Source organism: Alosa alosa, chromosome 21 (genome assembly GCF_017589495.1).
Source record: "Alosa alosa isolate M-15738 ecotype Scorff River chromosome 21, AALO_Geno_1.1, whole genome shotgun sequence".
In the NCBI taxonomy this organism is placed as follows: Eukaryota; Metazoa; Chordata; class Actinopteri; order Clupeiformes; family Clupeidae; genus Alosa; species Alosa alosa.
This window is the reverse complement of record NC_063209.1, coordinates 8,247,555-8,272,548: the sequence shown is the minus strand read 5'-3', so window position 1 is coordinate 8,272,548 and position 24,994 is coordinate 8,247,555. Positions and strand designations below refer to the sequence as shown.

The 24,994-nt window shown below is 43.6% G+C and overlaps 1 protein-coding gene and 1 pseudogene across 8 annotated transcripts in view; both read right to left on the bottom strand.

Moving 5' to 3' along the window:
- Positions 1 to 24,994, bottom strand: part of LOC125286799 (protocadherin alpha-C2-like) — a 176,173-nt gene that overhangs the window by 108,384 nt on the left and 42,795 nt on the right. Inside the window, exon 2 of one of the 8 annotated variants that reach the window (XM_048232107.1) lies at positions 17,856 to 17,884. The exons of the other annotated variants lie outside the window; for them this stretch is intronic. Coding sequence (XP_048088064.1) covers positions 17,876 to 17,884 — 9 coding nt within the window. The 3' untranslated portion in view covers positions 17,856 to 17,875. The remainder of the gene's footprint in view (positions 1 to 17,855; positions 17,885 to 24,994) is intronic. 8 annotated transcript variants of the gene reach the window in all.
- Positions 22,382 to 24,744, bottom strand: LOC125286806 (annotated as a pseudogene).

Here is a 24,994-nt window from a genome sequence, read left to right as displayed (position 1 = left end):
TCAGGTTTGCACAATATATTATATGTGCAAATCAAAGAGACCTCAAACTACAAGTTTTCCTTCAGAATCCTAAACCACAATCAAATGGGACAAAAAGGAGAAACAATTGACATGTACCTTAACAAGCTTGCCAGAAAAGACCATTGCATAGCATAGATCACCACAATGTAAAAAGAAAAAATGTTGAGAAAACTTTAATGATCTATGCAACATGACAACAGATTTGGGAGTTTTCTTGATGACTGGTGTTGACTTTGGGGCCTAGTTAGTACTTGGATGGGAGACTGCCTAGAAATAACATTTAGTAAGCAAGTCTAAATTGACAAAAACTGAAGTAACTTTAGTAAAGTCAGTTGTCGTTTTGTGTCAAATCAGACATAATCCCAAAAAATGGCTGTTGAAATGGAACAACAACTCATTATCTGATTTGACACGGAATGATTCAGTAGTCAAATGTTGATCATTCCTTTAACTATTAACTATTGCATCACACTTCCTTGATGATTTGAGCTTTCTCAACTTTTTCATTTTTATTCGAAGTAACATATCCTTTGTATGCTCTGCAATAAATTGCAATACATTTCCCTGTCTGCAAGTGGGAACATCCATCCACCAATTTCCTAATAATTAATTATAGAACACAAGAAATCAGAGTTAACTAGGCGCATCAATAATTTGGCTTAGAGCCTGACAAATCTAAATGAAATTCAAGGCTAATTTATGACCTAAACACAATTCACAGTCAGTTTGAGTCCTTCTCTGCAGGTAGTAAATTAATTAGCTGATGACCACAGGCTTAGCAAAGGGAACAATCAAATGCAACATCTCAAAGGATATTTATACAGTACATAGCCATTTTGAAATCCTTAGATGACTGCATGTAGTCAATGTGACCCAATTGTGTTGGTCATTCATAAACCAGTGATCTTCAACAGCACTCTTTCATTTCTCTCTCTCTCTCTCCCTCTCTCTCTGTGTCTCTCTCACTCCATCCCTTTCCAACTCTATTTGTCACTCACTGCATATCTTTACTTCAGACTGAATGCACTTCTTCACGTCTGTGAGTCTCTATGCCATCCCATTCCTCATTAGTTTCCTCTCTCTCTCTCTACTTCAGACTTAATGTACTCTTGTGTGTGTGTGTGTGTGTGTGTGTGTGTGTGTGTGTGTGTGTGTGTGTGTGTGTGTGTGTGTGTGTGTGTGTGTGTGTGTGTGCATTCACTCTTTATCTCTCTCCACCCCTCTGTTCTTTGCACACTGTTACTTGGTCCATGTCCCCACTGAGCGGTGAGAACACCATCTTTCACTCCCCCACATCAAAACGTAATCACGAGGGGCCCATTTCATCTTAACTCATGCACCATCAAAAGCTTCTTTTTTTGTGATCCCGCTATGCCATTTTTGGGAACAGATTGAAAAGAGAAAAAAAAACAAAAATCACAGAGGAACCCAGAGATAAGCCTCTATCTCTGCACACATGAGCAAAGGCTGGGAGTGTTTCCCATGGATATGAGGGCTAACGACACACACCTACACCATCAAAGTGGAATACACTACAGAGGGGGGCTAGAGAGCGGAGAGAAAATAGGGCATCAGGTTAAAGCCAGAGGAGGGAGAACAGAGACAGGAAAGAAAGACAGGGGTGAAAGAACGACAGATAGAGAGAGAGAGGGAAGAGGGAGAGAGGAGCTGACATGGAGAGAAAATGAACACAATGAATGACAAAATGAGAGGGGAAGAGAGGAGAAGGTGGAGAACTCTCTGCGGAGGCTCGTCAAGCGTGCTCTGGCGAAGAGTGGCACGGCGCTTTGTCGTGTCTTGCGAGAGGAGTGTTCACTCTCCCCTTCATGCTGCCATTAAGATGATTTGCCTCTAATCGCATTACGAGGCTCCGAAGTCGAATTACGCCCTACACTATTACACTCACGGTCTAATCCCGCTCCGCTGTGGTGGCTACACCGAGGGACACAAGTACACATTCAGCACAGATTATCAGCCCAACACCTGGAGAAAGACATCACAGCCACAACAACAACAAAAACAGCAAAAGCAAGCCAATATAATGGGTTCACCTTTACTCTACTTTATTCAAGGTCGAGAGGGATATAGGAGAGAGGAATGCAAATGCATACTAAAAGGGATGCATACTTTTCTGGTCTGTGTACTCATGCCTGAAGGGAAATGTGACATTCTTTTGAAGAGTGATGCCTTTAGAGAGGCATTTTCATTTTTCTTTTCATTTTTTCTTTTCACTGCCACTGACTGAGGTCCTCCCACTGGGCGGCTATGACAAGAACGTGTCATTTAAAGGACTCTAGTGTCCTCAGATGGCAGAGCGAGATTAGGAACACAATGCAGAGAGACGAGCCAAGGATAAAAAGAAAAGAAGTTCTGGAGGATTATAAAATGATGAATGACACAGACCAAACCAAAAAAATAAAGCAAAATAAAAAAAAAAAAAAATGCCTCTGAAGACAGCTCTGTCAATGTCATCTTGAAAGTAATCCTTGGATGGCTACCCTTCTTTCACCCCAGTGTTGTTGCTCTCATTCTGTGCACGACTAGAGAAATCTCATTTGCGGGGGATTATTGTGAATCGACATAAATTGTCATCTCAGCAGCGCTGCTTCAGGATGAGATTAACACCTGATGTCAGTCACAGTGACCACAATAGATCCTCTGGAAGAAAAACCTGCTGATGACAACAGCGCCAATCTGATGCTGAAAACAGAGCCAACAATAATTAAATGTGATAGATGATGACAGCAGTCAGTTATACATCAGTTGACTTTATTCTGTCTTTGACACCGAACCCCTCCTAAAAAAATAGCGTTCCTTTTTAGAGTTAAATGACAAGCGCGTGATGGAGATATTGTCTTGCTTCGGTGTGCCCTGTTCACACACTGAGCACTCGTGCGTGTAAGCTGTACGGACGGGACTAGAGTGCTACTAACGCCTTGACGGAGCAGCCTCGGCTGCCATGGCAACAGGGCGCGCGAGAGCAGAAATTGGAACAGAGCCGAGAGGTCTGTTCGACTCGGGGCCTTGCATCTGTGGGCCTTCTGTGTGCCTGTGCTGTCGCTCGCTCGCCACTCGCTCCCCCTTTTAATGGTTTCCTAAAGGTCAGCTGATCTGACCGATGCACATCTTGTGCGAAATGCTGAGACAGACTCGCGGTCACATCCTCGAGTGCATCTGCCGCCGTTTTTTTCATGGCAAAAAGACCGTGAGCATTCAAGCCGCCTTCCCAACCCCATCATATGCCACACACTAGAAAGAGGCGTCACTGCCATATTTAGGCTGGTGCTAGTAAGGCCGCTGTGAGCGCTGTGACCTTTCGAGGGGTCAACGTCTCCCGGTAACCTTGCGGAGGCTGCTCTGCGGCAGTGCCTGTGTCGTGACGACGGACACTCAGACGGTAATCACAGTCTTAAAAAAAACACACTGTCAGTGTGATCACTGAGCTCTCCCTGCAGTCAGGTGAATTATTCATTCAGCTGTCACACCAAATATGAAGACAGCTCAGGAATACATACCCATGCTGAGGAAAGAAGTGGATATAATGAGGGGGTTTATATACGGAGGTCAAAAAGAGGGGGAATGAGAGGAGGAGAGATGGAGGGTGAGAATGAGGGAGGGGAAGGAAGGAGAGATGGAGGGTGAGAATGAGGGAGGGGAAGGAAGGAGAGCGAAAAAATAAGATCAGGAGCCACCCTGCACTTGTTCGCAAGCACCTCTATGACTCATAACGAACAGGCTACGCATCAGCCATTTTATAATCACACCCACATGTGCAGGAGAGAGAGAGAGAGAAGGAGAGAGAAAATAGAGAGAGGAAGAGAAAGAGGCAAGGGGAAGAGAGTGGGAGGGTTAGCAACAGAGAGAAGTGTGAACAGTGCTCCTAAATAAAGACCAGGGTAAAGAATGAAAAACGAAAAGGTGAAGGGAGGGAGAGAGGGAGGGGGATTACAAGAGGTAAAGACAAAGGAGAGCGAACGGGAGAAGACAGAGAGATGAGTGCAGCGAATGCAGGAATGATACAAGCTAAATATGATTGTGAGTGTGTGAGAGTGTGTGTGTGAGAGAGAGAGTGTGAAAAGTGTGTGTGTGTGTGTGTGTGTGTGTGTGTGTGTGTGTGTGTGTGAGTGAGAGAGAGAGAGAGAGAGAGAGAATGTGTGTGTGTGTGTGTGTGAGAGAGAGAGAGAGAGAGAGAATGTGTGTGTGTGTGTGTGTGTGTGTGTGTGTGTGTGTGTGTGTGTGTGAGAGAGAGAGTCACTCTCAAGGCTCTAATCTCACTGTCTACTGCAGCTGCCATGCTGGGCACACTAAGCTTCCCATTGCCCTCTCTGTCTGATGCCTAAAATCAGAGACATTATCTCGTTCAGCCAGCGGACCAAAAATATCGCCGCAATCTCCACTCCTGCCCTACAAACACACAGACGCACGAGAGATGGAGGCACAGGCTGAGGCAATGGCATTGTTTCCTCAGTGTAAGCTCTGACTCCCGGCTGCTTACGGGCAGAGAGTTCCACAACATCCCTTCACCAAGATCCTCTTTTCCTACACACACACACACACACACACAGAGACACACACACACACACACACACACACACACACACACAGAGACACACACACTCACAAAGGGATGCACAAAGCACACACGGGCGTCGGGCGCTTGAGCACACACACACAAATCCATTTTTTTCTTGCTAATTCTCTCTCGATCTCTGGCTCAATCTTTCACACACACACACACACACACACACACACACACACACACACACACACACACACACACACACACGAAGGGAAAGCTGATGTAGAGCAATTACACACAGAAAGGTTCAAACACACAAAAGACTAAAGAGAAGGAGAGGGAGACAGACCACAAACAGCTCAACAGCTCATAAAGCAGACTAACCACAAGTCAAGTTGAGACCTCATTCACCTAAACCCCTCCTTTTTGCCTGAACAATTTATGATATTTGGAAAGTGTCCTGCGCAGTAGTTAGACTTGTGTCTAACCAGACGTGAATCTATCGGCAGGAAGACATCAAAACAAAAAGCAGCAGATTTTTTTTCTGAAAGCTGAGGACTTTTTGATTGAAAGGGGGGAAACTAAACTAAACTTGGCCGTTGCTGCACTCTGAGCCAGGCGGTCTGTGGGCAGGCTGAATTATTTAGTGTACTTTGCCCCAAATCTACAGCCCAGGATCGGTGGGCGGCGTGCGTGTGCTTCTACACTGAGAGGATTGGCCATAATGTGTCTGTGACGGAGACTGAGAGGCACTAGCTCACAGAGTAGCATTATAAATACACACACACAGACACAGAGAGAGAGAGAGAGAGAGAGAGAGAGAGAGAGAGAGAGAGAGAGAGAGAGAGGTGTGGGAATGACATAAAAGCTTACTGCCTTTTTTAGCTAAAAATTCACACATGCAAAATCACACACAGCTACAGCAAGATAACTGACGCAAACACCTCAAGTTTTTTTCCCATAAAGAGCGAGGTGATCTCTAGCCAATGTGGCATGAGGCTTCATCTCGACTTACGTCAGGCCCTACAGTGTGCATATGTAACTGTACGGCCCACGCGATTCTTTTAGGTCAGTGATTACAATGAATAAGACACATGAACACATGGGCTGCTTGGGAATATTCAGGCAGGACTGTACACAGACCTGCGATCAGTGACATGGAAATGCTCTTTATCAGAGAGCCAGATTCACACAAACATAGTAAAATATGTATTATGTTATCTAAACACTACGACATTGTTTATATTATTTTTTTGTGATGAGTGAGCTTATTTAAATTTCTCACGTTTGATTTATTGTTTTGTCTTCACGTAATAAAGCAGAAAGAAGCTCTACTGCAAACTGCAACGATAAAACCTGTCTCAAGGAACTGTGGACAAGGAAATAAAACAAATACACTGACACAATCAATTCCTGAAAGAGTCTATGAAAAGAAATCAAAGACACACAAACACCCCTGCAGGAAACAAGTCAATCAAATAACAACCAAAATGTAGGTCTGTGCTCCTCCGCAGAAGGAAGGACCAGCACACAGATCCCTGTTTCAGCTTCCAGCAATGGCCACGCACACACACTCACACACACAGAGAGACAGACAGAGACAGAGAGAAATATAGACAGACCATGGTTTTAGTCATCTGATGGTTACTCACTACATATAAGACCCTTTCCCCCATACCCCCGCCCGCCACACCCTCTCTCTCTCTGGCACATGGAGGGCCATAAGAGGTTAAGTTTAAGAGTGGTACCACACGAGGCAGCCTGGCAGCTGTGATGCCCTGTCAGAGGTCTGCCCTAGCCACAGACCAGTCCTCACTCCCATATGCCAGTGAGTCAGCACACAGTCGGACACTGTTGCTGTCCTCGCTTTTCGGCCTGTTCTTCTACTCGCCTCTCCTTCTGTTATGCTCAAATATGTCAGAGAAGAATCACTTCAGCTTTGCCAAACAGACAAAAGCTGGTGAAAATGGACAACCAAACACAGTAGCATAAATGCAGGTTCCTACCGCTGTGGAAAACTGTATTCAGAATTATTTACATTAGTTTTAGATACAACATTTGCTTGATATATTGATATTTTACCTTTAGATTACTATTATGTAATGTAACAAAGCTGAGCTAACATGAGCTAACTGACAATACTGATAACATGGGTCAGTGCGTCTATAACAGTGTTCAGAAAACTGTGCATACATGCATGCAGATGCGCATGCACACACACACGCACACACAGTATCAAAAGAGCACAAAGTTCCTCCACAAACTGTGAGTCACCTCACAGTCAGATCTTATTATTGTCTTTCCTCTCTCTTCCTCAGTCTATTATGCTAAACCACATCAGACAGAACCAAAAAACATGCCAGAGGACAGTTGTAGACATTGTGAAATAGATTATTTACATTTCATTGATTGTAGTATACTGTTGTATATGGCTACTGTGTATGTGACAAATCTCTTGAACTTTGAAAACCAATCTATCTCTGCAAAAACACAAATCATCTTCCGTCATGGCAACATTATAAAAGCAATAAACCACTGCTGCTCCATGATAAATGCTATATGCTATTAATCAAATAGCTCAGGAAGGGAGAGATCACCATTTAATGAACCAATTCATACTGCAGCACTGACTGTGTGCACTAGCCAACTTGACTGTGTCAGTGTTGCCTATACAAGGTGCAGGGGGGAGAGTGCAGTGTGCCCATTGCACAAAAGTAGTGAGGCAGAAACTATGCATATTTCAGATTACAGCATACTTCAAGATTTCATTATTTTATTCATGATGGGAAACATGTGCAGGAGCTAAAAGTAGAAGTGTTGAGAGGGGGAAAAAAACACTTTCTAGAGCACTACAGGAGAAACCCCTGTGCTCTGTGGCAGGTGTGTGTGTGCTCCATTTGAAAATCTACCACCTACTGCTTATTTTACTGCCCCATTTAGAGATGAAACCCTAACTCATGATAAAAATGCACCGTCACACACTATTGTTTCATGCACTCATCCCCTAAGATGAGGCAAATGTAATCAATGACATAACTACTAATAATAATTAAGTAATATTTGATTGCAAGTCTAACATGACACATATTAGTAAAGCAAGTGAGTGAATTAATTGTGTACATGCCCCTGCATACAATATTTATGTTATGTATGCAATAAGGTTACCAGCTGATGTATTCAAAGAGTAGGCTATGTAGCCTATTCCTAACTAATGAGTACTGAGCCCTTGAGGGAAGGTGTCTCAGCCTATGGTCTCAGCTCTTATTTACATCAGTAAGTTGCTCTTAAAAAAATGTCAGAAGGGGCCTTAGGACTGGTTAGAATATTTGTCATAATGACTCATCACAACATCAGACAACATTCACTGTATGCTGCCCCATAACAAAGGATATGACAATAAAGATACATAACAATGAAACTGAACTCAATACTGCCCCCTTGAGGTAGGAGTGTAGAGGAGGGGTGTGGTCACTGAGAGACATAAATTGCTTTGTGTCAGTGTGGTAAGAGGCTACTCGAAGGACAACCACAGGACATTTGTGTGGAGGGTGATGCAGTGAATGAGAGCAGAGAAGAGCACACAGAGTCTGCAGGAGGACTACATCTGTGACCCTACTCACAGAGAGCCTTCTGCAAGAGAAAACAAGGCTCCACACAGGCTCCACACTGCACAATAAGAGGCCTGCACACTTAATCGAGATGGATTTGAGAGCAGTCTTGTGGGCACTAAGCACCACAGCATCTGTGAGCAGCAATTTACACAACCCTGCAGTGCGACGTCATGAGCAACAGAACACGTATGGGATCATCTCAAACTTAAAAAAACCTCTACCTACTGCTACAGCACACGTCCCTGTTTTAGCTTCAGCCCTTTGATCCTTTAGTCTGTCATTTTCCCCTCTCTCCCCTCTTACACAGTGGCCACTGGTTTAGGCAGGTTACGGATAATACACAACAAATCAATCACTGACAAACATTAATCCTCATGCAGGTGAAATCACTGGCGTCATGCTTTTATAATGTTTTTCCATGTCCTTCTGAAGCAAACGGAGGCAAAGTGGTCCCTGTGCTAATGGCGTGAAGAGAAAGTGTGGACCTTCTGCTCCCACAAACAAGTCACAAATGTGAGTCACGGAGATGAATATGCAAATGGCCATGTGTGTGTATGTGTGTGTGTATGTGCGTGTGTAGTGTGTAGTGTGTGTGGTGTGTCTGCAACAGAGGGGCCGTGTAGGGCCAGAGACACGCAATGGATTGATTCAAAACGCCTGGCTGAGAATTACCCAGAGTGCAAATGCGAGGCGAGCAGGAGAACAAGCGGCCACAGGGGAGTAGTGACCTGGCAGCTGAGGACCCGACTGCAGCCAAACAAAAAAATACCCAGACACTGCAGCAGCAACCAACCTCCACCGCCCCGCATGGCACGGCACAGCACAGCACAGCACAGCACAGCACAGCATCGCATCGCATATAAAATACCCAGACACTGCAGCAGCACCCAACCTCCACTGCCCCGCATGGCACGACACAGCACAGCACAGCACCACATATAAAGCCACACTCAACCCCTCAGGTCTATGCACAAAAACATGAAAAGCAGGGCAAAGCTCCTGTTCAATACAGTGTATGATCTAAAGCACCAAAGGATTACGGTTGCTTGTGCCTTTGAGACCTTACCGATTGCTATTTTTGGGACTCACTGCTCCGGGTTAGTGTGTGCTTTACCTCACTGTGTGTTCACTGTGTGCTGTTTGTGTTTCACTAATTCACGGATTGGGATAAACGCAGTAACCAAATTTCCCTCACGGGATCAAAAGAGTATACTTAATACTTAAAGGGGTGGTTCAGGATTTTGGACATAGGACCTCATTTCCAAGTAAGCAAGTGTGATATTTATCAGTGGAGACCGTTTTCAACACGTTTCATCCAGTCCTTCTAATTGCAGAGTTCGCAGGTGCTAGGCTAGCGCAAGTCAACGGTATGTGCTAGCCTGCCACTAAAGACAGTCTTACCCACTCTAAAGACAGTCTTTTTAGAGTAAAATCCTGAACCACCCCTTTAATACTTATACAACTCTGGAGAAGACCCATGCTGTGTGCTCTATCTGCTGGAACAGGCTGTGTGTTCTCGTGGACAGTCAAAGTGAAACTCATTTAAGTCTTGTTAATAATACAGTCGTCTTTCTTTTTTTTACTGCTGTTACATTTGCCGCCTAGTTAATTTAAGCAGTCGATGCTGAGGGCTTGTTAGAGCTGAGTGCTTGACTATTGTGTCGAGAGAAAATGTCAGTGAAATTACTGATAAGTTATCTAATGCCAAGGCACCAGCACCATTCCAGGACTCGACAAAAGGAACTCTGCAGGATCACAGGCCTAGTCTGACCCACTGTGGGAAGGGCCTTTGATGAGAGATCACTGGATGTACAGAGACTGAATAAAGTCAGGGGGTTATATAAGCCTCGGTGGTACTGTTGGAGTGCATGCCAGTGTGTGTCTATGGCAGTGTGTTAAAAGACTAGTGTACAGGGGGGGTGGGATAGAGACAGAAAGAGAGCGGGAGAGGAGAGAGAGAGAGAGAGAGAGAGAGAGAAAAGGAAAAGAGGAGAAATCTGAAGAAACTGAGTGAGAGAGAGAGAGAGAGAGAGAGAGAGAGAGAGAGAGAGAGAGTTATGCGTATAAAAAGCCATGCACTTGGGGCAGGCTGCAAAAAGTGAGATAACAAGGCCAGGCCTACTAATATGAGACCAGGCCAGAACCAGAAAAGTCTTGACCTACTGCAGCCTCAAATTAAAACTGTTCTGGCCTGACCTCATCTGCTCTGCCAAAATCAGACCTGGAACTCAGGAAGTTTGTCAGTTGAGGTCACTATTGAAGCTTACATGATTGCACAACACATATTTGCACTCTTATTTTTTTTACTAAATCTTTCATCAACCAATGAGAAAGGGGGAGGGAAACAGACAGCGCTGTTAAAGTGTGTTGGAAGAGGCACGGAGAGTCATGCCTTCAGTGAGCTTTGGAGGGCTTACCTATTGTGGGATTTTATGTGATGGCAGACATAGGCCTATAAGGTTGGAAATGTCTAGTTGGTTAAGAATGTTCAGGTCCATATTACAATGATGGCATTAGCATATTATTAAGAATAGGACATGGTTTGTCAGATTAACTACAGTACATGAATTCACAGGATGAACTTAAGCTGCTTCCTGGTAACGTGTGTAATAAGAGAATACATTGAACTAGAACACAACACCTTTAACTAAAGTTGCCCCCTTCATAAGCTCAGTTATTGCAATATAACCACAAACCATGGACCGACAGAAAATAAACATCTAAAGGGCAATGAGTGGTTGTTGTGCCAAAAATACACACAGGCAGCCAAGGAACAAATAAAGGACACAGTGTCAAAAGCAAGGAAAACTTCCCAAGGAATTTGAGTACACTAAGGACAAGGACAAAGACATAGGAAAACAGAAATTGGACATAAAAAAAACAATCATAACACTATTTTGTTGGTTTGACTGAAATATTATTCTGACAGGTGACCCTAGTCCCCCCATATATTTCTAATTTTAACAGAATCATTCTCATGATAAGGAAAGGGGATACCTCCCCAAAATGAGAGGACTTGAAATTACTTTTTTTCAAGTTAGATGGATCTGTCTGATGACAGCCACCACTTACTGTACTAGCTGCTTTTGTGCTCCTTAATTCTGATATAAATCCTATATGATACAATAGACCCCTTCAAAGTTTGTAAACACCCAGAGCCTGTTAATAGACTGGCAAGTTCAGCTGTCAAGGTATGCACTGTCATTGTTACCCAAGGGCCGCAAACCGCCCCTTAACCCTTGTAAAGAGTTCATATTTTTGTTACTCAGCCAATGTTCCCGGGTCTGGTGGACCCACCACATTATTAGGCTTTTAAATCAATACAGCCATAACAATTTATGTAAAAATACTTAACAGATGTTTACTTTAGCTCAATTACCAATGATATAGACATCATTTATGGTCCATATTTGCCATTTACCCCTGTGAGATCACATTTATGATCATAGCCTATGATCATTTTCGTTTTTTGTGAGAAAACAATAAAACTCAATTTTTAAAAAAAAGATAAGTATTGGTGCTTATTTGTTACTTAGAACGTAATCAGAACAGTTGAAAGTGCTTGAAATGTAACAATTTCTAACTTTGTGTGGGAATAGCAGGTGCAGCACCTTACAAGGGTTAATAAATTAGTCTTAGCTAATGGCGATTGTCTGCCTGATCCTGAGCTGATAACAGAATGGGTAGTCGACGTTAACAAGTGGCCAGAAATGTATTAGCCCGACATATACGGCTATCTGAGCCCAGCGTGTATACATGGAAAAAAGTAGTAGGCCTACAAGTAAGCATTTTGACGTTTCCTTCAATTCACACACACACACACACAATTCAATGGGATGGAAAGCTTTCTGACCCCAAAAGGAAAAAAGGTGGATTATCCGCACACTTGCTCCCATCAGGAATTTTTATTGACTTATTCAATACAAATTTCTGATGGGAGCAAGTGTGCGGACAATCCACCTTTTTTCCTTTTGATAGCCTAGCACTTTTTGTCCAGCACCTGCCTTGGATGTGCGCACCAACAAACTACTTTTCATTTGACAAGCTTTCTGACCCCGACATACGCACACTTTCTGTGACATGAACCGTGAAGGGGTCTATAAGCAACCAGTCACTCCCTGAAGCTTCATTAGATAAGTTCACAATTGTGCGCTAAACTAAACAAAAATGGTGAGCAATAAACTACTATGAACGTTCATTGACACTAAACCAGCACGCTCTTCTAATTTTTAGCATTTTTATCTTCCCCTGGGGAATGCATTAAAACACGCAACTTGTCCTTAATACTACACCAGTTTACACTTAAAACCGAATGATAGAGGACTGATGGATTTCTAGTGTGTCTGCGCAACTGAACCACCTTTCCTCACCTCATAGTGGCCACTGGCCAAAGCATATCCGTTTCAACAAGTCCCTCAAAGTGCAGCTCGATAACATCTTGTCGCAACATGAAGAGGTCCAAAGTTGTTTACTTTAAACCAAACAGTCACGTTTGCAATGGACTGGTGTGTGGTCTCTATTGCATTTGTACAGCTACAGCGGATGTTTGTTAGTTAGTCTAAAGTTAGTTGTACTACCTGGACAGCTGCAGTCGACAAACGTTAGCCAAATGGAACACTTCCTTAGCGGTGTTGTAGTGAAAGTCAACACAAATCCAAGACGGGGACCATTGAACAGACGTTCACCAGCAATGGAACTCTTCGCTTTCCTGCATCAACGAATTGTTTAGAGGTAAGCAGCCATGTTTGTCTTAGCTTCCCAAACGGCACTGCAGTAGAATCAATGTAAGTTTACCGGGCGGTCGTCTTGATTGTTGGAGTAGGCCTAATCAAATTGGGGGGAATCATGCAGTAGGCTAGCTTACTATGCCTAGGCAGATGTGCACTGTGGACTCGTATCACCCCAGTTTAAAAAGGTCAGTAGTCCTATAATAGACCCTCTCCTTACATGCCCTTGGCTACTACAGAAACTATACATCTAGAATAAATAAATGGCCTGAGAATGAGTTGCAACATTAATGGATAAAACGCGTTGGTTACAATCTTAAGTTGTAGTTGATTGAAAACAAACAACACTCTGTCCCTCATTAAAGAGTAAATGTCTGAGCCAGAGAGTCCTCTGGGAAAGCGCTGCTGTGCTGTTTCTGTTTAAAATGTGCAGCTGTGTCCCTCCAGACTAGCTGACCTTCACACCGCTGGGCCTTCACATGTGCTGATCTGTGCACTATAAAGGCTAGATGGATGTGCCACCACTGCAGACACAATAAAAAAAGCCTCAACTTAAGCAAACCCAGAGACTTAAAACTGCAGCATGCAAGCAAGTGTGATAAAAACCACAGATTAAAATCAAGCATCAGGGCTTAAGGGGTTAAAGGTTTTAAGTTTATCTGCGCATAGAAGGGACACCACAAATAAGCACAGCAATGTCAAAAGCAACAGAACAGCAGGACAAGACTAGTAAGAAAGTAAGAAAGAAGTAAGAAAGAGAATGGTGCAGGAATGTTTAAAAGAGAGAGACATCTTTGACCCAGAACAGAAGGATGCAGGCGGAGGGGGGTGGGTGATGGGACGAGGTCTGGGGACGCAGAAAGTGTGTCAATTTGGCAAGATACAGCATTACATAATGCGCCCTCTGTGTCTGCATGCGAGGAAGTGTGTGTCAGCCTCTGTGTCTCTGCATGCGAGGAAGTGTGTGTCAGCCTCTGTCTCTCTGCATGCGAGGAAGTGTGTGTCAGCCTCTGTCTCTCTGCATGCGAGGAAGTGTGTGTCAGCCTCTGTGTCTCTGCATGCGAGGAAGTGTGTGTCAGCCTCTGTCTCTCTGCATGCGAGGAAGTGTGTGTCAGCCTCTGTCTCTCTGCATGCGAGGAAGTGTGCGTCAGCCTCTGTCTCTCTGCATGCGAGCGTCAGCCTCTGTCTCTCTGCATGCAGGAAGTGTCGTCCAGCCTCTGTGTCTCTGCAAGTGTGTCTCTGCATCAGCCTCTGTGTCTCTGCATGCGAGGAAGTGTGCATGTCAGCCTCTGTGTCTCTGCATGCGAGGAAGTGTGCGTCAGCCTCTGTCTCTCTGCATGCGAGGAAGTGTGCGTCAGCCTGTGTGTCAGCCTCTGTCTCGTCAGCCTCTGTCTCTCTGCATGCGAGGAAGTGTCGTCAGCCTCTGTCTCTCTGCATCTGCAGTGTGCGTCAGCCTCTGTCTCTCTGCATGTGTGTCAGCCTCTGTCTCTCTGCATGGAGGAAGTGTGTGTCAGCCTCTGTCTCTCTGCATTCCCTGTCATCAGAATGATGGCTCTCAGCAGGGCCCCTGTCATCAGAATGATGGCTCTCCAGGGCCGCACAGATTGAGTGAACAGGCACAAAGATGAGTCTGATGTAGTGTGTGTGTGTGTGTGTGTGCATGCGTGCATGCGTGCTCCCCAATGTGGCTGATTGCACTCCTAGAACCACAAAGCTGACCCTCTTGCAAGCTGATTTGCCCTCTTGAACCAAACCCAACAGCCGAAAAGCACTCATGCCCTACTGACACAAAACATGGGCTTACTGCACACCAGGATACAGTCCCAAACAGTACAGTTCAGATAAGTGAAGGGGCAACATACAGTTGAACATTGTTACTCATCAAGTCTTACTAACAAACAAACACATTTCACAAAACATCTAGTATGTTAGTATACTATAGACTGAAGAAGATGAAGATGTATAATTTCCATGCATCACACTGAGTCTGCTGTCACATTAATTAGTATCACTCATCAGCATTTACAGGGCCCAGTGGCTCATTCAGTATTAAGACTTCAACACATTCAAATTCAAATGGCTAGCACTGTAATTATGTCTCTATTAGTGCTGCTTACTGAGAGAGTAAGTACTAACAAGACATGGTAACATGAAGGTGCTCAGTGGAGAGGAAAGTCACCATATCTGTCCTGTCCGTCATATCATTCAAAAAACAAATCCTGCACAGCATATTTGAGACACAGTCAGCACACAGTGAACACACAGTGAGGTGAAGCACACAATAATCCCGGCACAGTGAGCTGCCTGCAACAACAGCGATGCTCGGGGAGCAGTGAGGGGTTAGGTGCCTTGCTCAATGGCACTTCAGCCATGCCTACTGGTCGGGGTTCGAACCGGCAACCCTCCGGTTTCAAGTCCAAAGCGCTAACCAGTAGGCCACGGCTGCCCCCTATAGCCTGGGTTGAACTAAATACCAGACCCGGTTCAGATTTAGTTGATCAAGATTTAGGAAAGTGATTTCAGACATGCAATTTAACTTTGGATTATACATGCCTGGATCAGGGGTTCTGGATTTAAGATTAATGATTTTGGGGTCTCTGTAAGAGGCTGCAGTGGACTGGTCCTCCCTTGAAGGTTTTATGGGAAGCATATCTCTCAGCAACAGAAGAGTACTCATGCCTCTTCCCACTGGAGAGAATGACAGAAATGGAGTAAACAGCAAGCATCTCTACTACTAGGCAGTAGGCACAGAATATAATGTGAGTGCTATGTTTAAACATTTTAATACGAAAATGGATGGCATCATGCATCTGACTGCTCATGCTCACATTCCCAGTGTAGTGCCTAGGTGATTTTAAAAGACATTTTAAAGAGCATGGTTATGCACTTCTTGAAATAAAGCCCCTTTATGTCAGCATGTTCAATGAGATCATATAAGAAATTCATAAGAAGTTGACTATTTGCAGAGTCCCCTAATGCATAGGTTGTAATGGGAATCCATTAATGTTCATCTATGAATAGAGGAAGAATATAGCATTTCATCTATTAGCCTAGCAGAGCAAGAATAAGAACTTTAAAAAAAAAACATGTGACGAGGCAACACTCATCCATGAAATATTTGATTTTATTAAACGCCGTCCTTCTTCAACTTTATTTACCATGCATGTATTTTATGGTCTAAAAGACTGAGCACTGTAAGAGAGTTAAGCATGCCATAGCCCTGCTTTCATTTCCCCTTTATACAGTGCAGTCCAGCATGAATGTTCCAGCTGTGGCTGGCTTTAGGCTATTAGCAACTGTGGAAATCAAATATGGGATGTAAGTTTGCATTCAAAAGGACACAACTGTTAGGCGACCATATGCTGCACTGTTCAAATTCAGTTTTTCATGTACTTGGAAATCAGCAGGTTGCAGGAAAATTTCAGAGATATGTATGTCCAGATGTAGGTGGGTTGGTATTAATCCAGGTGTTTGCATTAGATAACAGAATTAATAGGTCACTGAATTTCAGATCAATGATGTCAATAGCATCCTGTTTAAAGATGGCCAAAAGCCAGCCAACCAAAGCACCAGTTAGTATTGATAGCTACACAGATAGTTCAGGGCAAACACTGGTCCAATGCCACGGCTTTGTGGCATAAAAATAATTTGTTTCTCTCTCTCTCTCTCTCTCTCTCTCTCTCTTGCTTTCTCTCTTTTCCCCTCTGTCTCTCTCTTTCACTTGCTTTTTTCCTCTCTCTCTCTCTCCCTCTCTCTCACACACACATATATTTACATTTTACAATTTAATTTACATGTATTTATGTGGCAGGCACTTTTATCCAAAGCGACTTTTATCTAAAGCGAACAAACTGGAATAACATTCAAGCTTCATTGCAGATGAGACCTTGGGTAATGATTAATACTACAACAATAAATACTACTACTAGAGGATGAGAGTGCAGAAGATTAAGAACTAGTCAAAAAATGTAGTGGAAGAAGATAGTGGTAGAAGAAGAAGGAGGTAAAAGTAGAATGAGGGAAGAAGGGAAGTGCACAGTAAGTAAGTACACAAGCACACACACACACACACACACACACACACACACACACACACACACACACACACACACACACACACAGTAGATAACATAACAACCACATAACATAGCAGCGTGGCCTACTGACACAGAGCAGCTTACTCCAGACACACACAGCAACATACCCCTGGGCAGAGCATGCAGACAATGAGACACGGAGCAGAGAGAACATGAACATAAAAAAACGCAGAGATAGGAGGGGAAAGAACAGATTGGACACGTAAACACACACATGAGTAAAAGAAAGGGCAGATGTACACAATAATGTGGAATGCAACTAATATTGCAGTTGAAAAATGAAGCGATGCACACACATGTTAAATATAGGAGGAATGGAAAAGGGGGGAGGAAGGAGTCTGCGTGAGAGAGAGAGAGAGGGAGGGAGAGAACATGAAGGAAGCTTGTTTGTGAAAAGAAGGTCAGACACATGCATAAAGAGAGAATGTGTAGGAGTGTGCGGTGGAGAGAGGGCTGGAGAGGGAGAGGGGAATTGAAAAGGACAGGGGCTTGGGGAATCGGCGCTGTGCAGCAGCGTAGAATAAGGTCGTTTCTCTTTGCCTGATGGAGGAGAATATGCCAGTTTAAAAGCCTGGGGTGTTTTTTTTTCCTTTTTTCATCTCCAAATGCATACTAAAGCCTGGCTTGAATCGCAGAGGGCGTGATCAACACATCTCTCTAACTAAATACAATAGTGATGTGCTTAAATGTGCAAGGCTGTCGTAAGGAATGGCTTTGCGCTAAACACGCAATGACTAAATGAATGAGAGAAAGCAACGCTTGGCACACTAACACAATTACACAAACAAACTGAGATGCAGCAGAGCATGATGTACCACACCCAAACGGGAAACACTGAGACAACGCCCCCGCCCGCCATGCCCCCCCAACCCACACTCACATGAGAGCACCCTTGACAGTCTAATCATACTGGAATGGAAAAAAAGGCAAACATTTTATTACATTGGAAAGGATCACGCTAGATCTTATATTCATCTCGGTCATCACCATCTGTTGCCCAAATTAAAATGCGGATTTTTCCTCCTAACGTAATCCATCTGGTTTGATCAAAATAAACCCATTTCCTTTAATTCGTTCTGAGCGAGAGGGGGAGCTCAGACAAAAGACACCCCCTACACACACATGCACACACACACACACACACACACACACACACACACACATAAATACACACATGTCCACTCCGCCTCCTCCTCCTCCTCTCTTTCTCTCTGCTACCAAGGCTCTCAGTCATGCTGACAGAGCTACACAGCCAATAGCATTGCAGGGAAGAAACCAGTGAGTTTCCATGGGAAACCAGAGCAGCATCCACACCACTGCCAGCTGAGCTACAACAAAAAAATAACTAGCACACAGCACACAGACTGTATAACCCCGACCAGAGAATGGTTATGAAACAGCACAGATATACAGGCACAGGGCAGCTGAGAGAAGGGGGCTTTTCTCTCCTGAACGCCAGGCCTTCGTGTTTGTCACACGTTAGCATGCCACTCATGCAAAGGGGAAGGTCCAGCCCAGGCTGGTAGTGAGGCAAGCTCGTGGATGTGAATAATGAATGGATGCCACACAGGGGGAGAGAGAAAGAGCGTCAGCAGGAGAGAGGGAGAGAAAGAGGAGAGAGGGAGGGAGGGAGAGAGAGGAGAGGGGGAGGGAGAGAGAGAGAGAGAGAGATGGAGCAGCCTCCCCCACCCCCAGTCCCCTGCGCTGGCTGACTGACTCATCCAGTGCCTGTAGCGAGTGGCATCGCAGCCTCAGCAGCACAGCCACAGCCCCTGCTAGCGCTAACAGCACAGCCCTGGCTGGCTTGCCAGTCACACATTAGGGAAATGGAGTAAATAAAACAACAGCAAGCCCTCTCTGCTACTGAACACACAATAGCCTGTGACAGCTATGTCTAAAAAAAATCATTTATGTGAAAAATCATCATTGAAATGTGGAATTAATTCAACACCTCAACTATTGTGATGCAAGATGTCAAAACAATCCATAGGCACTCCAGGCTATACTGTACTCCTTGTGTATGAGGTTATGTTCAGGACTCATGCACACACACACACACACACACTCTCCCACACACAGACAGACACATTTCATATCTTGGTATTGGTATGTGTGTGTCCTGCATTCACAACAAGCCATGGAAGTCAAGACAGTTGAAAATGTGTTAAAAGGCCTGCCTACAGTGCCTACAGCCTGCCTACGGTGTCCCTGCTTACCTCTCCAGATGCCCTCCTCCTGCGATCTGGCACGACTAGTGTATTCCCATTGCTGCCTGGGACTATAGTAGAACCGATACTCATTCTGGGCCCAACTAGCATGTATCTTTTATCACCAGATCTGTACTGGATGCTGTGGCACAGAGTTCCATCATAGTTTGTATCCTGCAAATACTTGGATGAATAGTCTGTTGATTTGGAGCACTGCATGATGATCAGCACAATGATGCTGATAAGAAAAAGGGTAGAGACTGACCCTAGTGTAATAATTAAGTAAAATGTCACATTGTTTTCATGCTCATCTTTCAGGATGCCTTTAACATCTGAAGCTGCAAATGCTTCTCTGGGTTCCATAAGATTGATAAGTACAGTCGCTGTGGCAGAGAGTGATACGTTTCCATTGTCTTTTACCAAGATGACCAGTTTGTGCTTAGCCTCATCAGTCTCTGTGAATGGCCGAAGGGTTCTTATCTGACCAGTGTAGCGGTCTAAACCGAAGAGGGTGTGGTCAGAAACTTCGTGCAGTGAGAATAGCAACCACCCGTTGTATCCTACATCGAGGTCGTAGGCCCTTACTTTGGCCACTAAATGTCCAGCATTTGCATTGCGGGGAATCTCCTCCACGCCTTCAGCAGAGCCGTTGCTGCTGAGAGGGGACAGAATCAGGGGGGTGTTGTCGTTCTGATCCAGAATAAAGACTGTTACTGTGGCGTTGCTGCTGCGCGCTGGAGTTCCAGAGTCTGTAGCAAGTACATGGAACTGAAATGTTTTCACTGTTTCAAAGTCGAAACTTTTAAAGCGTAAACCATCCCATTTTCCGAGTTAATGTTTAAAGCGGATGTGTATTTACTGTCGTCACCACAGTCTCTACATATCTGATAACTTACCAATGCATTTTCATTTAAGTCGCGGTCAAACGCGGAAACCGAAAACATTGAATCGCCTGGAACGTTATTTTCCGCTATATAAAACGTATATGGGGTTAATAAAAATTCTGGACTGTTGTCATTAACATCCGATATTATTACCTTAATTGTCTTAATAGATGACATGGAAGGTTCTCCCGCGTCCTTAGCAACTAATACAATGTCATATTTAGAGATGCTTTCTCTGTCTAGTGGTGACTTTGTTACCAACGAATATATATTATCTTTCGTTGATGGCATTAATTTGAAAGCTATATCGTCTGGAAGAGAAAGGGATATTTTACCATTTTGGCCATCATCTAGGTCATGTACGCTTATAAGTGCAACTGTTGTTCCTGGTCTTGAATCCTCAGGAATGGCACTGGCGAATGATGTCACGTCAATTTCTGGCACATTATCATTAACGTCAACAACCCTGATAACAATGCTTTTATCTGCTGTCAAAGGAACAGAACCTCTGTCTGATGCCTTAATGTCTATCTCAAAGCTTTTTTGTTCTTCAAAATCTATGTTCCCTTTCACGAGTATTTTGCCTGTAATGGAATCTAAATCAAAGAGTGTGCGCAACTTGCTGTCGACGTCATTTCCAAATGTATAGAACACCTCACCGTTTGGACCATCATCCAAGTCAGTGGCATTTACTTGTACAACTGTTGTGCCTACAGGTGAATTTTCATTCAAAGTGACAGAGTATACATCTTTTGTGAAAACAGGCATGTTGTCGTTGACATCCAACACATCTACAAATATCTCCATTGTGCCTGACTTTGGCGGACGACCACCGTCAATTGCAGTGAGCTGTAGTTTATAGAACTGTTTTGTCTCTCTGTCTAACTGTTTCTGTAAAACAAGAAAAGGCATTTTTCGATCTCCGTCTCGCTCTTTAACATCAATACGGAAATGATCGTTCGTGCTTAGTTTATACATCTGTACAGAGTTTGTGCCACCATCAGGATCACGGGCTGCCTGAAGCTGATAACGCGCGCCAGGCATAGCCGACTCGTATATCTCCAATCTTTTCTCTCGCTCAGGAAAACTGGGAGCGTGATCGTTTACGTCCAAAACCTCCACGGCAACATAATGAATTTCTAGAGGGTTTTCCAAAACGGTTTTGACATCGATCAAACACACGCTGCTTCTCTCACAAACCTCTTCTCTATCTATTTTCCCTTTTACGTACAATATTCCATCGTTCTGGTCAATCTGAAAATGAGATTCTCTTGAGCTTGATACAATACGAAATCCTCGTTCTGTCAGTGTTCTTGGATCAATTCCCAAATCCTTTGCGATATTTCCCACAACAGCACCGTCCTTCAATTCTTCAGAAATGGAATATCTTATCTGCGCAAAAGACCCCTTCAAAGAGAAAAGCAGAGCGACGAAAAACAGACACTGCCAGGGCTGTCGCGATGCCCCCAAGTCTTTTATGTTCCATTTTGTCGAAAACGCGCTCCACGCGTTAAAACAACTGATATCTAAGAATAACTCCCCAATGCATCGGCGATTGGTGTGCTATAGACTTAATTAATACAGTCCAAATTAATTGTTTCTGTATGATCTGCACTACGACGGATGGAACCAAGTTCGCTCGCACGAAGCCATCGAAGGTGCTATGAGCAGGTTCAACAAACGAACGTTTGTTTCCCCCCACCCTTCAAAGCGTCTCTTTAGATGTACAGCGACACCATCCGATTGATAACAGTACCATTCACTGTCATTGGTAATTTTGTGTGCCCCCCAAAAAAGAAGTTTACAACATTTCTGCACTCGCACAAGAGGTTTACAACCTTTCAGCACTTGTACTGTGGACAGCGACCAACACTGTGTACTGCCTTGTCGGCTGACACAGCAGCCTTGTCTATGGGACAAACAAACTATGGCAAACGACAATTAGGGGAATAGAGACAAGAAAACAGACATTTCAGATCTCATAACTGAATTATTTTATATACACAGTATATATTCCAAAAATTAAAAAAGAAAACTTTCACAGTTCAGCAGTCACACTATGGACAGTGACCAGTAATTTCTCCCTTGCCAGTTGTCATTGCAACCTCCTACTACCTAGTCCTAGGCCTATGTAATATTGTTTAGGGCAATGTACACAATACAGCACAGCACACAAAAATCAGGGAAATAGTTATCTGAAAACCCACTATCAATAGAAAGTGAATAGTGTTTGCTATAGGCCAAGTGAACTGAGTAATTTTGAATATGGGACACTTTGACAAAATATTGTTGTCAGTTTAACTGTGTAACTAACTTCATCTTACCTCTACAGAAAGTCGTCGTCTTCGATCTGGAATAACAAGAGTGTTCCCATTACTTCCCGGAACTATAGTAGATCCAATACTCATTCTGGGCCCAACCAGCATGTACCGTTTATCTCCTGATCTATATTGAATACTGTGGCACAGGGTTCCGTCATAACTTGGATCTTGTAAGTACTTGGACGAATAGTCTGTTGATTTGGAACATTGCATGGCAATCAGCACGATAACACTGATTAAAAACAGTGCTGACACTGACGCCAGTGTTATGATGAGGTAAAATGTGACATCACTCTCATCGTCGCTTAATGGGTTTTTAACATCCGAAGCAGCAAAGGCCTCTTTTGGTTCCACCAGCTTAATAATAAGTGTAGCAGTTGCAGAGAGTGAGACGTTTCCATTGTCTTTGACCAGTATGACCAGTTTATGTTGGGCTTCATCTGTTTCACTGAATGACCGCAGAGTCCTTATCTGTCCAGTATAACGGTCCAAACTAAAGAGAGTGTGGTCAGTGACCTCTTGTAATGAAAAAAGTAACCACCCGTTGTAACCTACATCGGCATCAAAAGCTCTCACTTTGGTGACTAAATGACCTGCGTTCACATTACGTGGGACTTCCTCTACACCTTCTGAGGTGCCGTTGGCACTTACAGGAGACAGAATCACTGGTGCGTTATCATTCTGATCAAGTATAAATACATTAACTGTGGCATTGTTTCCTTTGGATGGTTTCCCTCTGTCACTTGCCAATACTTGAAACTGGAAAGATTTCAGCGTTTCAAAATCAAAACTTTTAAGTGCGTAAACGTTGCCATTTTCTGAATTAATGTTTAGAAAGGATGCATATTTACTGTCATCTCCACAATCCCTGCAGATCTGATAGTGAACGAGAGCATTTTCACCAAGGTCTTTGTCAGAGGCAGACACTGTGAAAATGGATTCACCAGGAACATTATTCTCTGCCACATAAAACGCATACTGACTAACTGGAAACTCTGGACTGTTGTCATTGACATCTGATATCAGCACTGTTATTGTCTTTTCAGATGACAATGGTGGCTGTCCTGAATCTACGGCAGTTAAAGTGACATCATATTGAAATACTTTCTCCCTGTCCAGTGGCGAGCTAGTGATTAATGAGTATATGTTATCCTGAGTGGATGCCATCAGTTTAAAAGGTAAGTGCTCAGGTAATGAACATGCCACTTTACCATTCACACCAGAGTCTAAGTCATTTACACTGATCAGTGCCACTGTTGTTCCGGGTCTAGAATCCTCAGAGATTGCTCTTGAGAAGGATGTCACCTCAATCTCAGGTACATTGTCATTAACGTCCAAAATTTTTATAATAACACTTTTGTCTGTTGTCAATGGTGCAAACCCCTTATCTGAGGCTTGTACATCTAATTCATATTTATCCTTTTCCTCGTAGTCTATATGTCCCTTTACAGTAATTTCACCACTGACGTGGGGTTTATGTCAAACAGCTTACGTAATTTATTATTTACAATGTTGCCGAAAAGAGTACACTACCTCGCCATTTAAACCCTCATCTAAATCAGTTGCATTTACTTGTATCACTGTGGTTCCGATTGGTGCATTTTCCTTTAGAGTGACCATATATACATCATCTGTAAACACTGGTGCGTTGTCATTTACATCTAAAACATCAATATGTATCTCAGCTGTTCCCGACTTTGGAGGTTTTCCACCATCAATAGCCGTAAGCACTAGCTTGTGGGTTGTGGCAACTTCCCTATCTAGAGATTTTTGTAAAATCAGAATGGGAATTTTACCATCCTCCCACGATCTTTTACCTCTAAACGAAAATTATCGTTTTGACTTAGTTTGTACAGTTGAACTGAATTTATACCTCCATCCGGGTCGCGTGCTGGCTGAAGCTGAAACCTCACACCACGGAGTGCAGATTCTGATATTTCTAAATGCGTTTCTCGTTCAAGAAAGCTCGGGGAATGGTCATTGACATCTAACACCTCCACTGACACATAATGGATCTCTAGCGGGTTTTCGAGAATGGTTTTGAGATTAATCAAACACGAGCTGCTTTGCTCGCAAACACCCTCCCTGTCTATTTTACCATTCACATACAATATACCATCGTTTTGGTTTACCGTGAAAAGGGAATTGTTTGAACTTGACACTATACGAAATCCTCGTTCCTTCAGTGTTTGAACATCAATCCCCAAATCCTTAGCAATGTTCCCAACAACAGCTCCTTCTTGTTCCTCAGAAACAGAGTATCGTATTTGTGCCAAAGATCCTTTCCCAGACAAAAAGGCTGCAAACAATACTAGCCACTGCCATCTCTTCCACCATCCACGTCCCCTTTGTTCCATGTTTTCGACGATAAATAACTGTTTCCTTTTCTTAAATCATATCCAAATCCAAATAATGTTTATCCATTGATTGTCAGATCTGCAGTTATTACTTGTCCTGTTAACGGCAAAAACAGTGATCTGAATCGGTAATATGGTTCGTCTGTGCGGTGGAAACCTGGTTTTTTCCGTTTATTTGAACCCCCCGATGGGCAGGACCTTAAAACTATGATGCATTTCCCTCTAAAGGGAAAGTGTCACACTAGATGTA